This window comes from Anas platyrhynchos, chromosome 1 (genome assembly GCF_047663525.1).
Source record: "Anas platyrhynchos isolate ZD024472 breed Pekin duck chromosome 1, IASCAAS_PekinDuck_T2T, whole genome shotgun sequence".
In the NCBI taxonomy this organism is placed as follows: domain Eukaryota; kingdom Metazoa; phylum Chordata; class Aves; order Anseriformes; family Anatidae; genus Anas; species Anas platyrhynchos.
The window spans coordinates 78,390,381-78,407,948 of NC_092587.1; the positions used below are offsets into that span (position 1 = coordinate 78,390,381).

Genomic DNA, 17,568 nt, shown 5'->3' on the forward strand with positions numbered 1-17,568 from the left:
AGAGATAATAATTTACTATGCAAATATGTTGTCATTTGTAAGAGAAAAGCAGGAAAATCAATTAGATGACTTGCAATCTGTGTACACAAAAGAAGATGCATGCAAGAGAAGATACTGGAGAAAGCAGTCAGTGGTAGGCTCTGACTACAGTGCCTAAGGAAATGATTTTACAGAAAACTCTTGTGCTATGAAAAGACCTGATTTTCACAAAAAGTGCAACAGCTCTCTCATGGTGGGGAGAGGACTGACACAGGGATTTGCTGGAAAAGAAGTGACAATACATACTGCCTCACAGCAATACCTTTTCCATACTGCTGCTTATTTAATTCAGAACTGTAAATTACAGTTAGATTTATTAGTTTAATTTTATTGGGATTACTCTGCATTTGGTCAGTATACTTTTGTGTATTTTTCCTCTTCTTCTACTCTTCCTTGCTTTCTGAAGAAATAAACCCTTTTCACTTCCCTGAAGTATTATATTAAAAGAATGTATCATTTTTGCAATGAAATGACCCTATCTCATGAGTAACATTCACTACCGAAGCCGCCTAATTTCCATTGAAGAAAATACTTCTGGCAACTTCTTAAAAAAAAAAAAAAGTGGTGGTCCTTTACAGACTCTAATTATACACAAATGAGACTGTCCCATAATCCCATATCAGGTAGATTCTATGTGCACTAACATACCACTGAAAGACAAGGGAATTAAGGACAAACTCACTCTAAAGCTGAAGAAGCTTTGCTGGAGGGAATTGGGGGTTTAGTTGTTGTTTTTTCTTGTTTCTCTGTTTTGTTTGCTGTTTGTTTGTTTTACAGAAAACAAACAAAATGTTTTACAGAAAAGGTAAACAAACAAAAAGTTTGTTTTACAGAATACAAACTATTGTTTTACAGTTTTTACAGTTTTTGTTTGTTTGTTTTACTACATTATTCTGAGTATCTCTAGAGCATTGAGATGTTTCAGAAAATCACCGTTATTGCACAAATATATATTGCACGATATAAAATCATCAAAAAGCACTTTCAGCATTGTGCTTTGCAGGGTGACATCAGTTTCTTTAGCCATTTAGAAGATAATTTGTTTGCGTAAAGACAGATCAGCCTATATCCTAGAGAACAGGCATAATTCACTCTGAAAAAAATGTGGTCTTTTTATTTATACAGTTATATATATACATATGTATACATATGTATTACATATATGTAATCACTGGTGAGCTGAACTCTGAGGTACTAGTGAACAAGATACACTAGTGAACTAGTACTGTGAACAAGATAATGTGCCATCCACTTCAAAGTGAGAGAGGTTTTGTTTGTTTGTTTTGTTTTTTTAATTAATCTGTGGAAGAAGCCAGACTTACTAGTTGCATCATTGTTCTGGGAAGCACAGAGAGCTCAGAAGGTCTCTCCTTCATTGCAGTACTACTTTTCTTTAGAACCAGTGATTTACTTATTTATTTATTTATTTATTTTCTCCAAAGTTCCTTATCCAAACTTCAAAACAGAAAGAAAAAGTAAGTGACAATAACAGTCTCCTTTGCTTGGACTTCAAGCAGGAGATTTTTAACTTTGAAGTATATCATTGATACAAGTAGGGATGAAAATGCTGTATGGCACCACAAACTCATGCATCCATTAAGATATTTATTATGTTCTTGTTCTTTTCAGATTGTCACAAAATTTTCCAAAGGAAACTGGAAAGAAACATTGGCACACTGTAGAGTTCCTCCTCCTGCTTACTAATGCATCCTTTTCCATACAGGCAAAAGAACAAGAAAAAATAGTAGCATCTTGAACAACAGAAGAATACACAGAGAACTCTTTGTACTTTAGTAAATGTATTATTTACTTTGGCTTGTATTGATGTGCTAGAGATCAGAAGGATTATTGGAACCATTCATAAAACATAGTGACAAACCTTTCTCTCTTTCATAGCCTTGCTTTGTGATATTTATTACTCTGTCCAAGTTGCCAAGTGGAGTTTTATGTGTGTTATCACCCACAAAGCTCACCAACAATTTGCTGTCAGCTGTGTTTACCAGTTCCTTTCAAAAGACATCCTAGGACAATGCATATTTCTCTTCCAGTTATCCAGTTTGGCTTTGTCACACTCTTCGTTGCCTCCTTCCCTCTGGCACCACTCTTTGCTCTTCTGAACAACATCATAGAAGTCCGACTTGATGCAAAAAAGTTTGTTACTGAACTAAGGAGGCCAGACACAGTAAGAGCAAAAGATATAGGTAAGCAACTGAAAATCATTAAAGTGATAAGAACAACAAGAATTGAATATAGAGAAAAAAAAAAAATCTTAACAAGTCCTGTTTTTCACTTACAGGAATTTGGTATAACATTTTGAGTGGTATTGGAAAGCTTTCAGTTATCATTAATGTAAGTATTTGGTTATACCTGTTTCTAAATATGATCTTAGGTGCTTATATTGTCACTCCAAAGTTACATAAAAGTGGTGTTTAAATTTCTCAAGTGGTATAAAATACAATAAAATCTAAATTATCCAGTTTATTCTTGTGGAAGTGTAAAACGATCTAAATTACAAAGGAGAGGGCTATCCACTCACCTCGTTCTCTATATCCTTTTGTTATGTAGGACAGGAAGACTAATTCACATAAAAACAACTGATGGATGGGATCTGAAGAGGCAACACTTCAGACAATTGATAAAAATATGCTTCTCATTCATACCCATGTCTTTTTTATGTCACTGCTACTATAATTGCTGATATGAAAGAAAAGGATGTAAACATAACATCTATTAGCGCATTCCAGGAGCAGAAAGCCCTTAGAAGAAAAAGTATTAGCATTTTTTCATATCTACAATATGATTATATCTCTAAACATCATTTCTTTCACAGATTGAGTTTGTCTGTAAGAGTAGCTTTTTTTGAGTTGTCTTACACACTTCCCAAGCTACCAAAACTACATAGGAAAAAGGTATTCTTAATACAAAACAAAACAAAACAAACAAACAAACAAAAACCTAGGAGTTTAATCATAATATTATGGGATTTTTGACTTCTAGATTTCAAAGCACTTAAGAAATACAGATGGTTGTCACTACTGAGGGGAAACTTGTGTTATGAAAACTGAGGGGGAAACTTGTGCAGATGTGTTATGCAATTTACTTGGTACAGTCACTTCCAGCACAACAGCATTCTGTAGCAGTATGTAAACTATCATTACAACTCAGAGAACTATAATGCTTCCAGAGAAGTGGAGGTGTTTGACTTAGGTGGAATACTGTTCAGTTATGGCTTGGCTGTTTCCAGGATTTAAGGTAGGAAATCTCTGTGGCCTTGTACATACCCGTAAAGTTGATAAGAGGCATAGATTTCAGGCTTTCCAGCATTGATCTGTGCTAAATGAGAAAAACTTTGCAGTTTCTTGCTTTTATCTGAACATACTTTGAAAATTTATGATCCTTAATTAATTAAGGATCCTTAATCCTGTCTCAAACAAACTCTGAGCATTTTTATTTTAGGGAGGATTCCATTAATATGTCTGTTAGTGACAGAAATGTAAGATGGCCATATTTGGTTTGACAAAATACTCAATGCCCAAATCTGCTTCTCTACTGCATCTGAATAATATTGATGCAGGCTATTCACCAACATACCATTTTAAATGAATTTAATGAATTCTTATTGGTATGATCTAGATATTTGTGTGTCTGATTCACTCACTATACCAGTTTTATTTCAGTATGACTGATGTCAGATGTGAGTCCAGTCAGTCCTGACGCTGAGGTGAGAGTGGAGCTAGCTAGTTTAGTTGAGATGCTCCTTAACTACAATGTTCTCCTTGAGAAGCAGAGCAGGTCACTGTGCATTTATACAAGTACACATTCTTTATCAGGTCTGTCCATTTAATTCATACTTCATCACCACTCCAAACTTACTTGAACATGAAAATTATCACCTGAATTAACTTAATCTGAAAAACATTAGGCATACATTCACCATGTTTCTTCCTCTTTTTTTTTTTTTTTTTTTTTTTTTGTCTCCCAGGCTTTTGTAATTGCTGTCACATCTGATTTCATTCCACGCCTTATGTATCAATATGCATACAGTCAAAATGGAACCATGCATGGCTTCATCAATCACACACTCTCATACTTCAATGTCAGTCATCTCAAGGCTGGAACACAGCCAGAAAACTCCCCATTTGCACAGGATGTTTTATTCTGCAGGTAAAATGCTTTTAATGACAGTTTGCATAGGCAAAGCTATTTCTGTGGGTCTTTTGACAGACAAAAATTTTCCAAGTGGGAGCTGATAATATTTGTGTCTTTAAGAATGTGGTTTTAAGAGTATAGCTTTCAGAGTATTCTCACTATCTTAGAAGGTTCTTAGAATGGTTTTTCCCATGCATTAAAAGGCAAAATAAACAATTTAGACAGACTTGAATAAAAAAAAAAATTCCTTTCTGTACTGAAAGAAATAACTTTCATTAAGGACAATGAAGGCAAAATTCATTTTTTAAGATGGGTTCCCACTAATTAGAACCAGGCTCTTTCTCTTTATTAATCTCAGTGTTTACTTTATTTGATATGAGTTTTCAATATACTCTTTCCATCTTTAAAACCTACACTGTTACCCATCTGCAGATCTTACATATTAGCATCATCTTTTCAGGCTGGGAAAACAAAGGTCAACTTCCATTAAAATATGTCCAGAGTATCTAGTTTACTGCTCCTCAGGAAGAGCAGAAAACACCAGCATGCAGATACCTATGGAGTACTTTCAGTTTGCATGAGAAATCACTAACATGGTTCCAAGGTTCTCAGTGTAACCTTGTGTTTTTTTGTTTTTTTTTTCATAAAAATGTATCAAATCAGCATGAGTTTTCCTTTAACAAACATCCCCATCAATATGGATCTCCCATGTCACTGTGACTGCTATCTTAACTTTACAGCTGTTTACCTTAACTTTGAAGCTGTTTACTTGGTCTCAGTCACTGGCCTCTACTTATGGTATATGACTCTCCCAGTGTATTTGGAAATGTGCTCATCAGAGTAACACGGATTTAACAGAGGCAAAATACAGAGAGAAGGAAATAATCTGCACTAGGTATAAAAGCGGTCTCTGCCTAAGAATATCGTGTCTGTGCTACCAAGCAAAATACATAAATAAATAGATTGCAAAAAAAGAAGCATATACTACATGTTTGACCATGTGCTACTCTGACTGAAAAACAACTGTGAGAGTATTTCTGTTCCCTTATCAGGAAACAATTATGAAAAAAAGTCAGCATTCATATCCATTCATATCTCATTATCACCAACCTCAATTTGGATCTTACCAAAGTCACAGCTTTGGACAGAACTTTGCAGTATCTTGCTTGCGTCCCAAGAGACAGGCAGCAAACACTGTCCCTTAAGCTGGAAAAAAAAAAAAAATCTGTTTTTCTGTTTCTGGCAAATATGTTGGGAACAAGCTGACCTCTCTTATTCTTAGATTTTTGTGACCTCTGAAGATAAATGTGGTTACAATAAGCCTGAATTTTTCTCTTTACGGGCATTGCCAGAGATTAAGGTATCTTAAAAATAACCATAACAAGCCAGAAACAACTCTCCCACCGAATATCCAGAACACATTCTTTGAATATTTTGAGTAGCATTTTCTACAATGCTGTGAACTCTTTGACACTACTTCCAAATAAACATTGCTGTAGTGCCAATCTGATGCAAAGCATTAGTTGTAATGATTTTTTCAGAGCAAAACAGCACTTGTGTAGCTGAAGGCAAACAAAAAGCAAACCTTGCTGAGTTATGTGACATTATTACTGGTTTAGTTCTTTTAATTTTTATAATTTGGTATGATAATGGAGTACATGAAAGCATTGTGATCACATTGAAAAGGAAAAAACCAGAAGATACGAAGTCATTAAGGGGACTTTCCATAGAATCATAGAATGGTTTGGGTTGGAAAGGACCTTAAAGATCATCTAATTACAACTCCCCTTCCATGAGAAGGGATACATTCCATTAGACCAGGTTGCCCAAAGCCCTGTCCAACCTGGCCTTAAATACCTTTAGGGATGGGGCATCCACAGCTTCTCTGGACAACCTGTCCCAGTGTCTCATCACCCTCATAGTAAAGAACTTCTTTAGGAACAGGCTGCCCAAAAAGCTTGGAGAGTCTTCATTCCTAGGAACATTCAAGTCCCTGAGAAACCTGCTCCAGCTGACCTTGCTGTCAGCAGAGGGATGGTTGCCAGGTGACCACTGGCCCTTGTGAGAGATGGGGGGAGGTCATCGGGAGAGGTCTGGTGTCACTTCTCTTGATTTGTCCTAATAGATACGGAAAAATACTGGGGTCTCAACCACTCCCAGAGCCAAAGCCAATATATACAGGCATGTACAAATACACATGGGGAATCACTCTACACTAACTACACCCTTCAGCAGTTCTGATGCTAGATCCAGGACTGGTGATGTTTCTATCTTTCCCTCCATTTCTCTCTCTTTCTCTGTCTCTCTATTTTTTCTACCTTCAAAAATGCCAATAAATGCTAGGCCTACCTTGATTTCCCATAAAGTCGCATTAACTCAGATATAATTGTGAGAGTGCCAACATTGACAGACCATTTGTTCTGCGTGTTCCTATTAAAGTTAATGTTTATGCACATACCTTGAGTGTTATTTCACCTTAGTTCACATTAAGTGGTTCTGCAAATCTTAGTCACTCCCTGCGTATTCTTGCTGGTATGACGTGACAGGTCCCTTCCAACCATAGCTACTCAGTAATTTTGTGACTGCAGGATTTCCATGAACTGCTTTCTGCTGGGAACACCAGATTCTTTCACAATGTAAGTGGTAACAGATACTACAACTCATCATTGTGCCTATGTTGGTAATGTGCCAGTCTCATGCTGTCTTGCATGTAACTTTTGCAAAGCTAAAAAAGTGTTTTGGTTTTCTTCCATCTATCACAGAATCACAGAATGCTTTGTGTTGGAAGGGACCTTAAAGATTATCTAAAGTCCTCTGCCACAGGCAGGGACACCTTCCACCTGGCCAGGTTGCCCAAAGTCCCATGCAACATGGCTTTGAACACTTCAGGGGTCATCCACAACTTCTCTGGACTACCTGTTCCAGTGCCTCATCACCCTCATATTAAAGAATTTCTTTCTTATGCCTAATCAAAATCTACCCTCTTCTGGTTTAAATGCATTACTCCTTGTCCTATCGCTATACTCCCTATAAAAAGAGTCCATCTCCAGCTTTCTTATTCCATTAAAGAGACAACTCTACTTCCATATTTTGTAAATTTATTTTTTTTGATTAATTAATATTCGTAATGCCCTGGTATTGATATTATCTACACCCAGTGATCAATAGTGGATTCTAATGTATTCCACTGAATAATTCTTATATATTCCTGTACTGCTGAAGCACAGCTTCCTTGTGATTCAGTAATGTTGTCTTCAATTTATTGAGGACATTATATCACTTTATTTAGATATATTTGCAGATACACTTACATATAATTCTGATTGTTTTTACCAGTCTTTGTCTCCACACTAAATACTTGTTAAATATATCTGCATATTAACACTGGCTGCAGGTCAATTTTGTCTAAGTCCTGTGTGGTCCTTTCCATCCATCCTCACTTACACCTCCTACTCCCTCCCTTCCACCCCTTCCTCCCCCCCCAAGAAATTACCTACAGAACCTGTAGACTTTAGTGTTTAGAAAAGACATGATTGTTGCACTTTAAAGTGTCATGTTCCATAGAATATTTAAAAGGGAGGTGGGGCTGAAGCCCAGCTACCTTGTCTGTAGCTCTGAAAACATCTCCCTTCACCACAAGTCATTTGCTGGTGTTCTGCTGAATTTTGATTCACACAGTGTGATTTACATGTACCACTTGGCCAGGTGAAATTTTCATGGGATCTGATGTCCTACAACACTTGAATAGTTTGTAAAGCTCCAAGTACATTAAATGGAAAATGCACTGCCATTGGAGACCCTTTCAGGTGATTCTGTGCTCACTGTCAAGACTGGCATTGATTTATTGTGCTAGGAAAATGTACAATAAACTCAGTGTTTTTCCTTGCCTTGATGTTCAGGCAAATTAAATTCAATGGAACTGATTCTGTCCTTTTCTGTAGCCCTGGTACACTGGTTTGTGCAATGTGTAGAAGTCCATGTTGTACAAAAGGATGCAAGAGGGGAAATCTCACAGTATAGGCATAGCATAGGACCAAAGATAGGAAGGAGAACTGGACTGCTGCATGTGCACCCACTGAACAAAACAAATTATTTGGGCTCTAACCAAACCCAGACAGTGCTTCCAATAATAACTCCCAATTTACAGTTATTGTCTCCTCCTCTTCCTCCTCCCTTTCTGCATCACAGATTGTACGTACCCTGTGTACTTTGTCTCCAAAAGCTGCAGCCCAGAATTACATCCAGCATTTCAGACTGAATTTGTTATGAGTTTGGGAGGTTTTGTAAATGTGTAATTTAACATGCAGAACCACGTGAATAGAACCTGAAGGTAATTTTGGTAAGCACACCTGCAAACTGAAGCTGACAGATTTTATATATGAACCTTCTCCATTATCCCCCGATGGAGGCTTTTCCGCAGTCTAATGAATCTTACTGTCAGGAAGGGTTTTGTGGTATTCAAAACAGATTTTCTGTTTCTTAATTTCATCCCATTAAACCTAGTCAAACACTGTGAACAGCACTAAATTATCCCTTTCAGTCCTAAGGGCACAATTTGTGCATGGTTATCATGTCCAACTGTGGCTGTTACTTACCAAAATGGAGCAATACATGTGCACTTCTTTAATCTTCTTTGGTGAGTCAGTCTCTTAAGCCCCTGGATTGTTCTGCTGAACTGCCTTCAATTTCTTTTTTCTTTCTTTCTTTCTTTCTTTCTTTCTTTCTTTCTTTCTTTCTTTCTTTCTTTCTTTCTTTCTTTCTTTCTTTCTTTCTTTCTTTCTTTCTTTCTTTCTTTCTTTCTTTCTTTCTTTCTTTCTTTCTTTCCTTCCTTCCTTCCTTCCTTCCTTCCTTCCTTCCTTCCTTTCTTCCTTTCTTCCTTTCTTCCTTTCTTCCTTTCTTCCTTTCTTCCTTTCTTCCTTTCTTCCTTTCTTCCTTTCTTCCTTTCTTCCTTTCTTTCTTTCTTTCTTTCTTTCTTTCTTTCTTTCTTTCTTTCTTTCTTTCTTTCTTTCTTTCTTTCTTTCTTTCTTTCTTTCTTTCTTTCTTTCTTTCTTTCTTTCTTTCTTTCTTTCTTTCTTTCTTTCTTTCTTTCTTTCTTTCTTTTCTTTCTTTCTTTCTTTCTTTCTTTCTTCTTTCTTTCTTTCTTTCTTTCTTTCTTTCTTTCTTTCTTTCTTTCTCTCTCTCTCTCTCTCTCTCCCTCTCTCTCTCTCCCTCTCTCTCTCTCCCTCTCTCTCTCTTTCTCTTTCTCTTTCTCTTTCCTCTTTCTCTTTCTCTTTCTCTTTCTCTTTCTCTTTCTCTTTCTCTTTCTCTTTCTCTTTCTCTTTCTCTTTCTCTTTCTCTCTCTCTCTCTCTTTCTCTCTTTCTTTCTCTCTTTCTCTCTCTTTCTCTCTTTCTCTCTCTCTTTCTCTCTCTTTTCTCAATTTCTCTCTTTTTCCTTCCTTCCTTCCTTCCTTCCTTCCCCTTCCCCTTCCCCTTCCCCTTCCCCTTCCCCTTCCCCTTCCCCTTCCCCTTCCCTTCCCCCCCCCCCCCCCTTTCTTCCTCTCTCTGTCTTCCTCCCCCTCATCTCTTCCCCCTCCTTCCCCCACTCACAACTAAATGGCTGAATGCAGCATTCCAGGTGTGGCTTTACCTGAGAATGTTCAGAGAAGGGCTCATATCTCCCAGCACCATCATGCCTTTTGTTTATACATCCACAAGTCATACTGTCCTGGTGCCATATTTCAAACTTGTTATAACTTGTTGGCCACTGTAAACTCCAGGCTATTTTCATTGCATTTGCTTTCAATCTTTATCCTCTCAAAGACCCTTCAATTGTTTTATTTTTAATTATTTTCCATTTCCCCAGATTATTCTTATTGTGTTTCCTGTCTGTATTTCTTATTGCTTTCTGTATTTCCTGCTATTTGCAAAACTTTCCAATTTAGGAGCATGTGTGGGTTTTATTAGCCTGTTGTTTATGTCCCAATGATTGATGATAATACTAAAAGCACCAGTCTTTGCACCAAACAACTAAAGCTTTCTTTTATCCCGTCTAAAGCTAGAAAACTTTTTTTTTAGGAAGTGCTTTTTCCATGGCTCCCCCTGTCGTTTATGCAGACAGGAAATACTAGAGTGTGAGTCAGGTATTATGTAGGCTGATTTACTTACTAAACTGATCTCAGTTTAGGTGTGATGAATACATGCTTGTTTTCTGTGGTCTGACAATGCCTTGGACTACATGTATATCTATGCTTTAGCTTCAACAGTTTATTCCCTGTACAGTGACATCAGTTTAACATTTGCAAAATAAAGGACGCATTATTAAATCTGGGAAAATCTGGAAATTTCCAACATTAGAACAATGTTCTGATTTTGGTTACAACTGTGAAAACCAGTGTAAGCTTGCTAAATCAGTGGCAATAGTCCAGCTCTAATTCTGGAGCTGCATTTCATAATATGGGTTGAAGTAGGAACATCTGGAATATTTAATTCCTTAGATTTTGTGATTGAAAAATCATGTCAATCAAAGCAATTGGTGCAAGAGGATATTGCTGGAATCATGTGATAACTGAGCTGCCTTCATTGACAGGTTTAAAGATTACAGAGAACCACCTTGGTCCCCAAATCAGTATGAATTTTCTAAACAGTACTGGGCGGTCTTATCTGCTCGCTTGGCTTTTGTTATTCTATTTCAGGTAAGTCTGTTGAGTTACTGAAATTTCATTCACATAAACATTATAATAAATGAATTTAAATGCATGTGCCAAAGAAGCCCAGGTCCAATCAAGCTTTAATGTTTGCAAATACCCAAATTAATCTGCTTGTACCCAGTCTACTGGGCTGGCTGAAGTGTCAGTAAGCTATAGCAAAGATTGTCCTTTTGTAGCACTGTAGCATACTTCTTCAATTTTCCCTCCCTGCATGGAAGGGAAGCTCCACAGCCTGCATTAGCCCCTGGCACTGGCACTGATCCCCAAAATGCCACAGGATCTTAAACATTTCAGTTAAGTAGACTCTGTGGACTATTATACTCACAGTCATCACTTGTAAAAAGCACATAAATGCTATGTAGGCTTGTAAAACACAGTTCTTTACCCAAAGCAAGAAATAAACAGAATTAATAAATCTTCCAAGGTCTTTTGCCACTTCCCACAAGTCAATGGAGTAAATTCTCCCCAAGTATTGAGAGTTCATTGATAAGGGATTTGCTATCAATATTTTGGATTCTGAATATAAAAAGCCTTATGCTCTCATCCTTGATCTGGTATCCCTTGACAGTCAAATCAGGCCCACCCCTAATATTGAAATCTGCCTGTCTTTTCTTCTCTACTTCCAAATATTCCTAAGAGTGTCTGAAAGGCTTGCCTGGTTTATATTGCCATCTTCTGAATCTTTGCTCTGACATCTCAGTAATTTTCCACCACTGCCTGAAGAACATTTGAAGCCACTGGTTATGCTGGACATCAAATAGTCTGCCTGTTGTTCTGCCAGAGTACATTCCCTGATTAATTAGTTCCATTGTCTCATATGGGAATGGAGTGTTCATGGTAGTAGCCTTGTCAGCAAATGTTCTCACACATTTACAGACATTACACAATACAGCAGTTTTTGAAGTATTATCATTATAATATAAACCTGAAGGCATAATTTATCAATAGATTTCACAAACAAGCAAAACTTTTTGCCCAGTCTTCTTCCTGCTACTATGTTATATGACCATCACCTGCAATGACATTGATGTCTGAGGTTTGAAATTCTGGCTCATATGCTGCAGACAGAAGCATATGTCAGCAGACAGAAGTATTTGAGCGCACAAAGACAATGGAAGTTGTCTGCTGTCTGCTTAGGCCACATTGGAAACACATGGGTATGAGGGTGTTGGAGGATGATTTCACTGAGAGTGCTCTTCAGTAATGGATTCTGAACCCAGTCTCAACAACTCTGATGTTGAGAACTGAGCACCTTTGAACACCTGTAAGGAATAACACTGGTTTAGCTACTTAATCTGTTAGTAATTCGATGAATCCAAATCCATTCCCTTTTCAAACCCAACTGAAGCATGTGTTTAATTCAGTCTCACCACTGAGGGGGAGTTGTGCACAAATGTGAGCTCTTTCCTGAACTGATGCTATATTCAAAGACTTTATACTATATGGTTTCAACAAGATGTTTGTGGTATATACCTCATACCTATAGCAAAGGTTTGATTTTGCTCTAATGGAAGTATTTTGGATCCTTCATTCTTGTTTCATGTCTACTGCTGTGTTTGCAGAACTTGGTGATGTTCCTCAGTGTTCTGGTTGACTGGATGATACCTGACATCCCCAAGGACATCAGCGAACAGATCAAAAAAGAGAAAAGTGTGCTTGTTGACTTCTTTTTGAAGGAAGAACATGAAAAACTGAAACTGATTGAAAGCTTTATCACACGTGACAAGCATAAACAGAAAAGTGGGACCAAAGACCAAAAAAGCCGATCTGCCAGCTTCTGTCAGTTTGACCGAAGTCAGAAAGGCAGTGTTGCCTCCTTTAGCTCACAGCACACAGAAGTATGAATCCATAGGGAAGGATAGCATTTTATGCTTACCTCTGTGATACCTATTAACTGTGTGATATGATTCCAACATGAGCAAGGAAAGGAGAGACAGTCAAGGAAGAGACGTAACAAAAAGGAGGCTTCTTTTTCTTCCTTAAAAACTACATATATAAGTGTCTCTGTTACATTTTCTGTGCTATCAGGGCTACATGATTTTCAGAGTTTATTAGTAGGGGGCATGGGTTACGTTGTAACTGGTCCTTGTAGTGATGCATGTGAGCTGCGTAGGCAAGCAGAAATTCTCCTCACTTGTGCAGTCTCAGCAGAAAGATCTCAGCAGAAGGACCCCATGGGGCATGGGGAATAGAGTAGAAAGTTCTGCCCTAATATCTGTCTTTGGTGGATTTGATCAACCCTAACAAAGTGCACACAATGCATGGTCTTATGTTTTGTAGCTGTCACCATATGGTTGATAAACATGTCGAGTCTCAGGGAGTCTATGCCTTCCTAATGTACACTGCTACTTGGTGCTATCTTGGTAGAGCACGAGGGGCTGCTGTTAAGGGGATGGAGCTGTGAGAACAGAAGGAACTGAAAATCACTGAGGAATTCCATCTACAGATATATTGTATTTTGCTTTGCAGGAGCCTGAATGCATGTGGTAATGAGCAGAGAGGCCACAACGTATGCATGTGAATTAAGTAAAGCTGCTAGAACTAGGAAAGCTCATTGTTATTCATTGTCCTGAACAAAAAAAAAAAAAAAAAAGCATGTTTGATTCTCCTCTCACTTAGACTTGGAATTCAGCCAGTATCAAGAAGAATCATGCGACTAAACAAACACCAGTGTGAGGCTGACAACTGAGAATGGAATCAAGCCCTGTAAACCATGTGACATCTCTGTGTACATCGCATGTAAAATAACAAAAGTTGCTGTTGTGCATTTACTGTAAACTAAAATATTTTACAGATCTTTATTTCATTGGAAGAAAGACTTATTCACTAAGCAAACTTTCATCTACAACGTTTAATGAATAACTTTACTCTGTTATGAATGAAAATAAATCTTTGCTAAAAAAAATCCGTTTCTTTTACATGACATTCTGTCTCTAGTCTGACTTGAAATTCAGAATTTAGATAAAAGATTTTCCTCTCATTTTGTCTTTTCACCAAAGCTTTCAAAACCATGAAAAAGCACAAAACAAAAGAAGTTCTTTAGTTTCAGGCATTATATACAATATGATCGCTCTTTAGCATTATAATTTATTGTATATATTTGTGAAGCCTAAGAGCTTTGTTCTCTTAGATGAAAAGTTCATTTTCTGTGAGAACATTTGGTAATTTAATGAGAGAGGTGAAATTAATTGGTCTTTTTCATTCAGTGCCTAAACTAAAGAGAATGAAAATGGGAGAAATGTTACAGGGTGGGCTGAAGTGAAAAAATTAACTTTGGAATTTCATGTTTAAAGTTTTATTTAGGGTTATTTATCCCTTCTATCTAGTATATCAATTTATAAAATGATAATGTCAACTTGAATAAAATTGCAAATGCCTAATTTTGTTGAAACAAAAGTGTGATGTCTCCAAATATTTTCCTTTTTCCCCTGTCAAAACTCATTTGCTGAATTTTAGATGAATTCAGAGAGAGTTTTGGCCCTGTCCTGAAACTTTTTTTTTTTTTTTTTGTTAATGAATAATAATTTGTTAGGAAGATTGTCCAGCTCCAATTTGACTGAATATGTTTAAGACTAAAAATGCAACTTGTAAATGTGCAAAATGTGTAGTAATACATTTTTCCTTTTTCCAATACACAGAGTGATTCAAATACATATTGTGAACATATGTATATGTACACAAATACACGCATATGATTTGAAGAGCTCCTGACATAATGTACTGGATATAAACTATTAACAGTGTATATATATGGTATTTCTAAGTGATTGCAATAGGTAGAAAATTACAGGAAAATATTCTTTTTAAATACAATGTAAGCTTTGTCAGTATGAGAACCTCAAAGTCACCCGTGGTCATATGAATAACATTTTTGCGAAGTACAAAGTCATGATACTGCATCTTGCAGAAGCTCAGAGAATGGGTTTGGTATGACCACAACACAGATATTAAAATTTAGGTACCCTCTACACTTACCTGAGAAAGAAAGGCACCAGCAGCCAGCTACTGATCCCATCTGAACACTGATGTCTGATCTGAATGGATCACCTCTGAGAACACCTACCTCTTTCCCTGCATTCTAGAGGGAACCCGGATAAATGCCTTAGATTGTGCATTTAGGCTTTAGGATGCAGAAGTCCAGCACCTAGCCTCCAGACTCTGAGTGCTTAAGATGTTTACATTACTTAGAATTAGCTGAATCTCCAATTGATTATAATTTTTCTGTTTTGTTTTAAATTAGCTACGTGAGAAACAAAGCTTGTTTACCCACTGCTATGATTAACACTTAAGTGAGAACACTATATCTCCTCCAAAACTGCCACATTTTACTTTCAAAGGATGAACAAGCCCTGTTGAACATTCCAAGGTCTCATATATTAAGAGACCCCTTATGGTGGTTACCATAAGGGGTCACTCATGTCTCAAGTACCTGATATTAATGATAAATATGTGCTCATTTATACGAGGTGGCATTTCGGTGGGAGATCTGGAGGTTTTGTCACTGTCTGGACATTGTGGTTTACATCTCTAGTTTACTGAAATACTGAAATCACTCCAAAATGTCTCAGATGGGGAGAAATGTTGTGTTGTTTTAACAGCAGAAATATCAGACTTGCCAGACTTTTGGAATACTGCGATGTTCCTTTTTTTCCCCCAGATTGGTGGAAGTGCATTCAGGGTTTGTAATGTGGTATACAAGTCACATGGCACCCTCTTTTCCAGTTGGTTGTTGGATACAGTAGAGTCAGAGTTAAGGCTCATAAAATAGAACCATTTTTGTACATTCTCCCTCCATCCAGGAAATAGCTTTTTGTATTTTTAAAAAGTCTGAGTGAGTCAATAATGGTCAGAAAAATGCTATCACAAACTTGAATGTATTAGGTTGTTGTTACACAAAATTTCCATAACAAGCAACTGAAGTGTTTGCTATGATAATGTGTTTCTAGATAATAATGTGTTGCTAGGATAAGAGGAACTAGAGAAGCAGGCAGATGTACACTTGTGCTCTGAAGGTTTTCCTGAGGTTTATATATCTCACCCAAACAAGGCTGGGAAAGAGGCATTGCAGCAACAATGGCTCATATCCAGATTGGATCTACTATGATATCACAAGCAGAACAGACTGCTCAATTATCTGTATCTGTGATATAGTTTCTATTTTTCCCTTAAACTTGAGAGTTTCATTCACTGAGAATTCCTGCGCATTTTGTATTTGACTCAAGTGCAGTCCCTAAGGATCATATCCATTGTTACATTTCTATGGTAACCTCTGGATTCTTCTGACACTGTTTCTCAGCAGCTACTGTAATTGTAGATCATTGATTGGGCCTACATTCATTCCCAGTTTCTAACTTATCTGCTTTGGACAAAGCATGACTTTATCTGATCCGTTTTTAGCAGAATGATACTTGTAAATCTACCTGCAAAGCATCCCCTTAACATAAGTCATATCTCAAGCAAAGAATGACTTTTTCAAGAGACATGCATTGAAAGCCTTCTCTAGGGAAGAAGAGAGCAGGGATGTAAGTAGAAACCCAAAGTGATAATAAAACCTGTGAGCTATTGTGACTCCTGGTTTTAGCAATGAAAATGAGCTAAAATCTCTGTAAAAGAAAGGTAAAAAGTAAGCAGTGAGGAAATGTGCATAGGTGTTGTGAACATTTAGTTCAGATTTTAAAAGTCCATCCAACTGTTCCAACAAAAACAAACAAGCAAACAAACAAACAAACAAAAACCTATATCCCTTTGTGTGTAAGTAGCTAATGCCACACTGAAAACTACAGTCACAAAACACCAAACCCACACTCTAGGCTTCATTTCTGGTGTTATTAATAGAAACGTGCATAATTGCACATCTAACCAGAACAGTGAGAATAGGAAATAACGAAGTAGAGGAATGAGGCTAATATAAAGCCTTAAGATGGATATAAATGGAACTGACATAATTATTAGACTGTGTAAAGTCTCTACCTCCCAGTCTCTCTATGGCCAGCAGAAGCTTATGATGACTGAAAGAGGTTGTTGCTCCATTCACTACAGCCTCTCCTTTGGATTGTTGGTGCAGGGTAGTTTAAAAGAGCTTTCCTAGGTTTTTCAGGAGAAGAAATTGACCCAGATTGAAGGGGCCTTTACTTCTTGCTCCTGCATCATGCTGTGAACTTCAACATCATTTAGTTCAAGAATCCATCAGATCCTTTTCACAGTGAATAGCCCTACTTTTATAGAAGGCTTGCAGGAATTGAGTGAAGCTATATCGGAATCTTATCCCTTTCTGTCATGCCTTCTTCATGGATATTTGCCCTCTTTTAAAAGTATCAGCACTCATAGAGATATCATTGTAATGGGTGTCACTGTCTTTTCAATCCTCAGCTTTCTCAGAATGTAGAAAATCTTGCTATCTAGACCTCTTTTACAATTTAACCTTTCATGACACTCAAAACTAATGAAATTTAGTCCAGGAAGAAAAGGGCAGCCTATATGGAAGTATGTTTGTTAAATTATTGCTTGGAAATGTACAAGCACAATATTTACCACTGTTACAAATAAACTCTTCTTACTACAATAATATAACATCTGTTGCAGTTACGCAGTCTCACCCTTTAATTATGTACAGATGGCCTTATTCCCCGTGTGGTATAATCTTTTTGCTTTTGAGAAGGAAATACAAACCCATGTTTTGTGACCTATTCTTGTA

At 37.1% G+C, this 17,568-nt stretch overlaps 1 protein-coding gene across 1 annotated transcript in view; it reads left to right on the plus strand.

Annotated features, from left to right (window-relative positions):
- The window catches only part of ANO2 (anoctamin 2), a 199,318-nt gene extending 185,074 nt beyond the window's left edge, over positions 1-14,244 (plus strand). The window contains exons 22-26 of the mRNA XM_072042539.1: positions 2,088-2,240; positions 2,336-2,388; positions 4,022-4,203; positions 10,754-10,859; positions 12,437-14,244. Coding sequence (XP_071898640.1) covers positions 2,088-2,240; positions 2,336-2,388; positions 4,022-4,203; positions 10,754-10,859; positions 12,437-12,718 — 776 coding nt within the window. The 3' untranslated portion in view covers positions 12,719-14,244. The remainder of the gene's footprint in view (positions 1-2,087; positions 2,241-2,335; positions 2,389-4,021; positions 4,204-10,753; positions 10,860-12,436) is intronic.
- Positions 14,245-17,568: the final 3,324 nt, after the last annotated feature.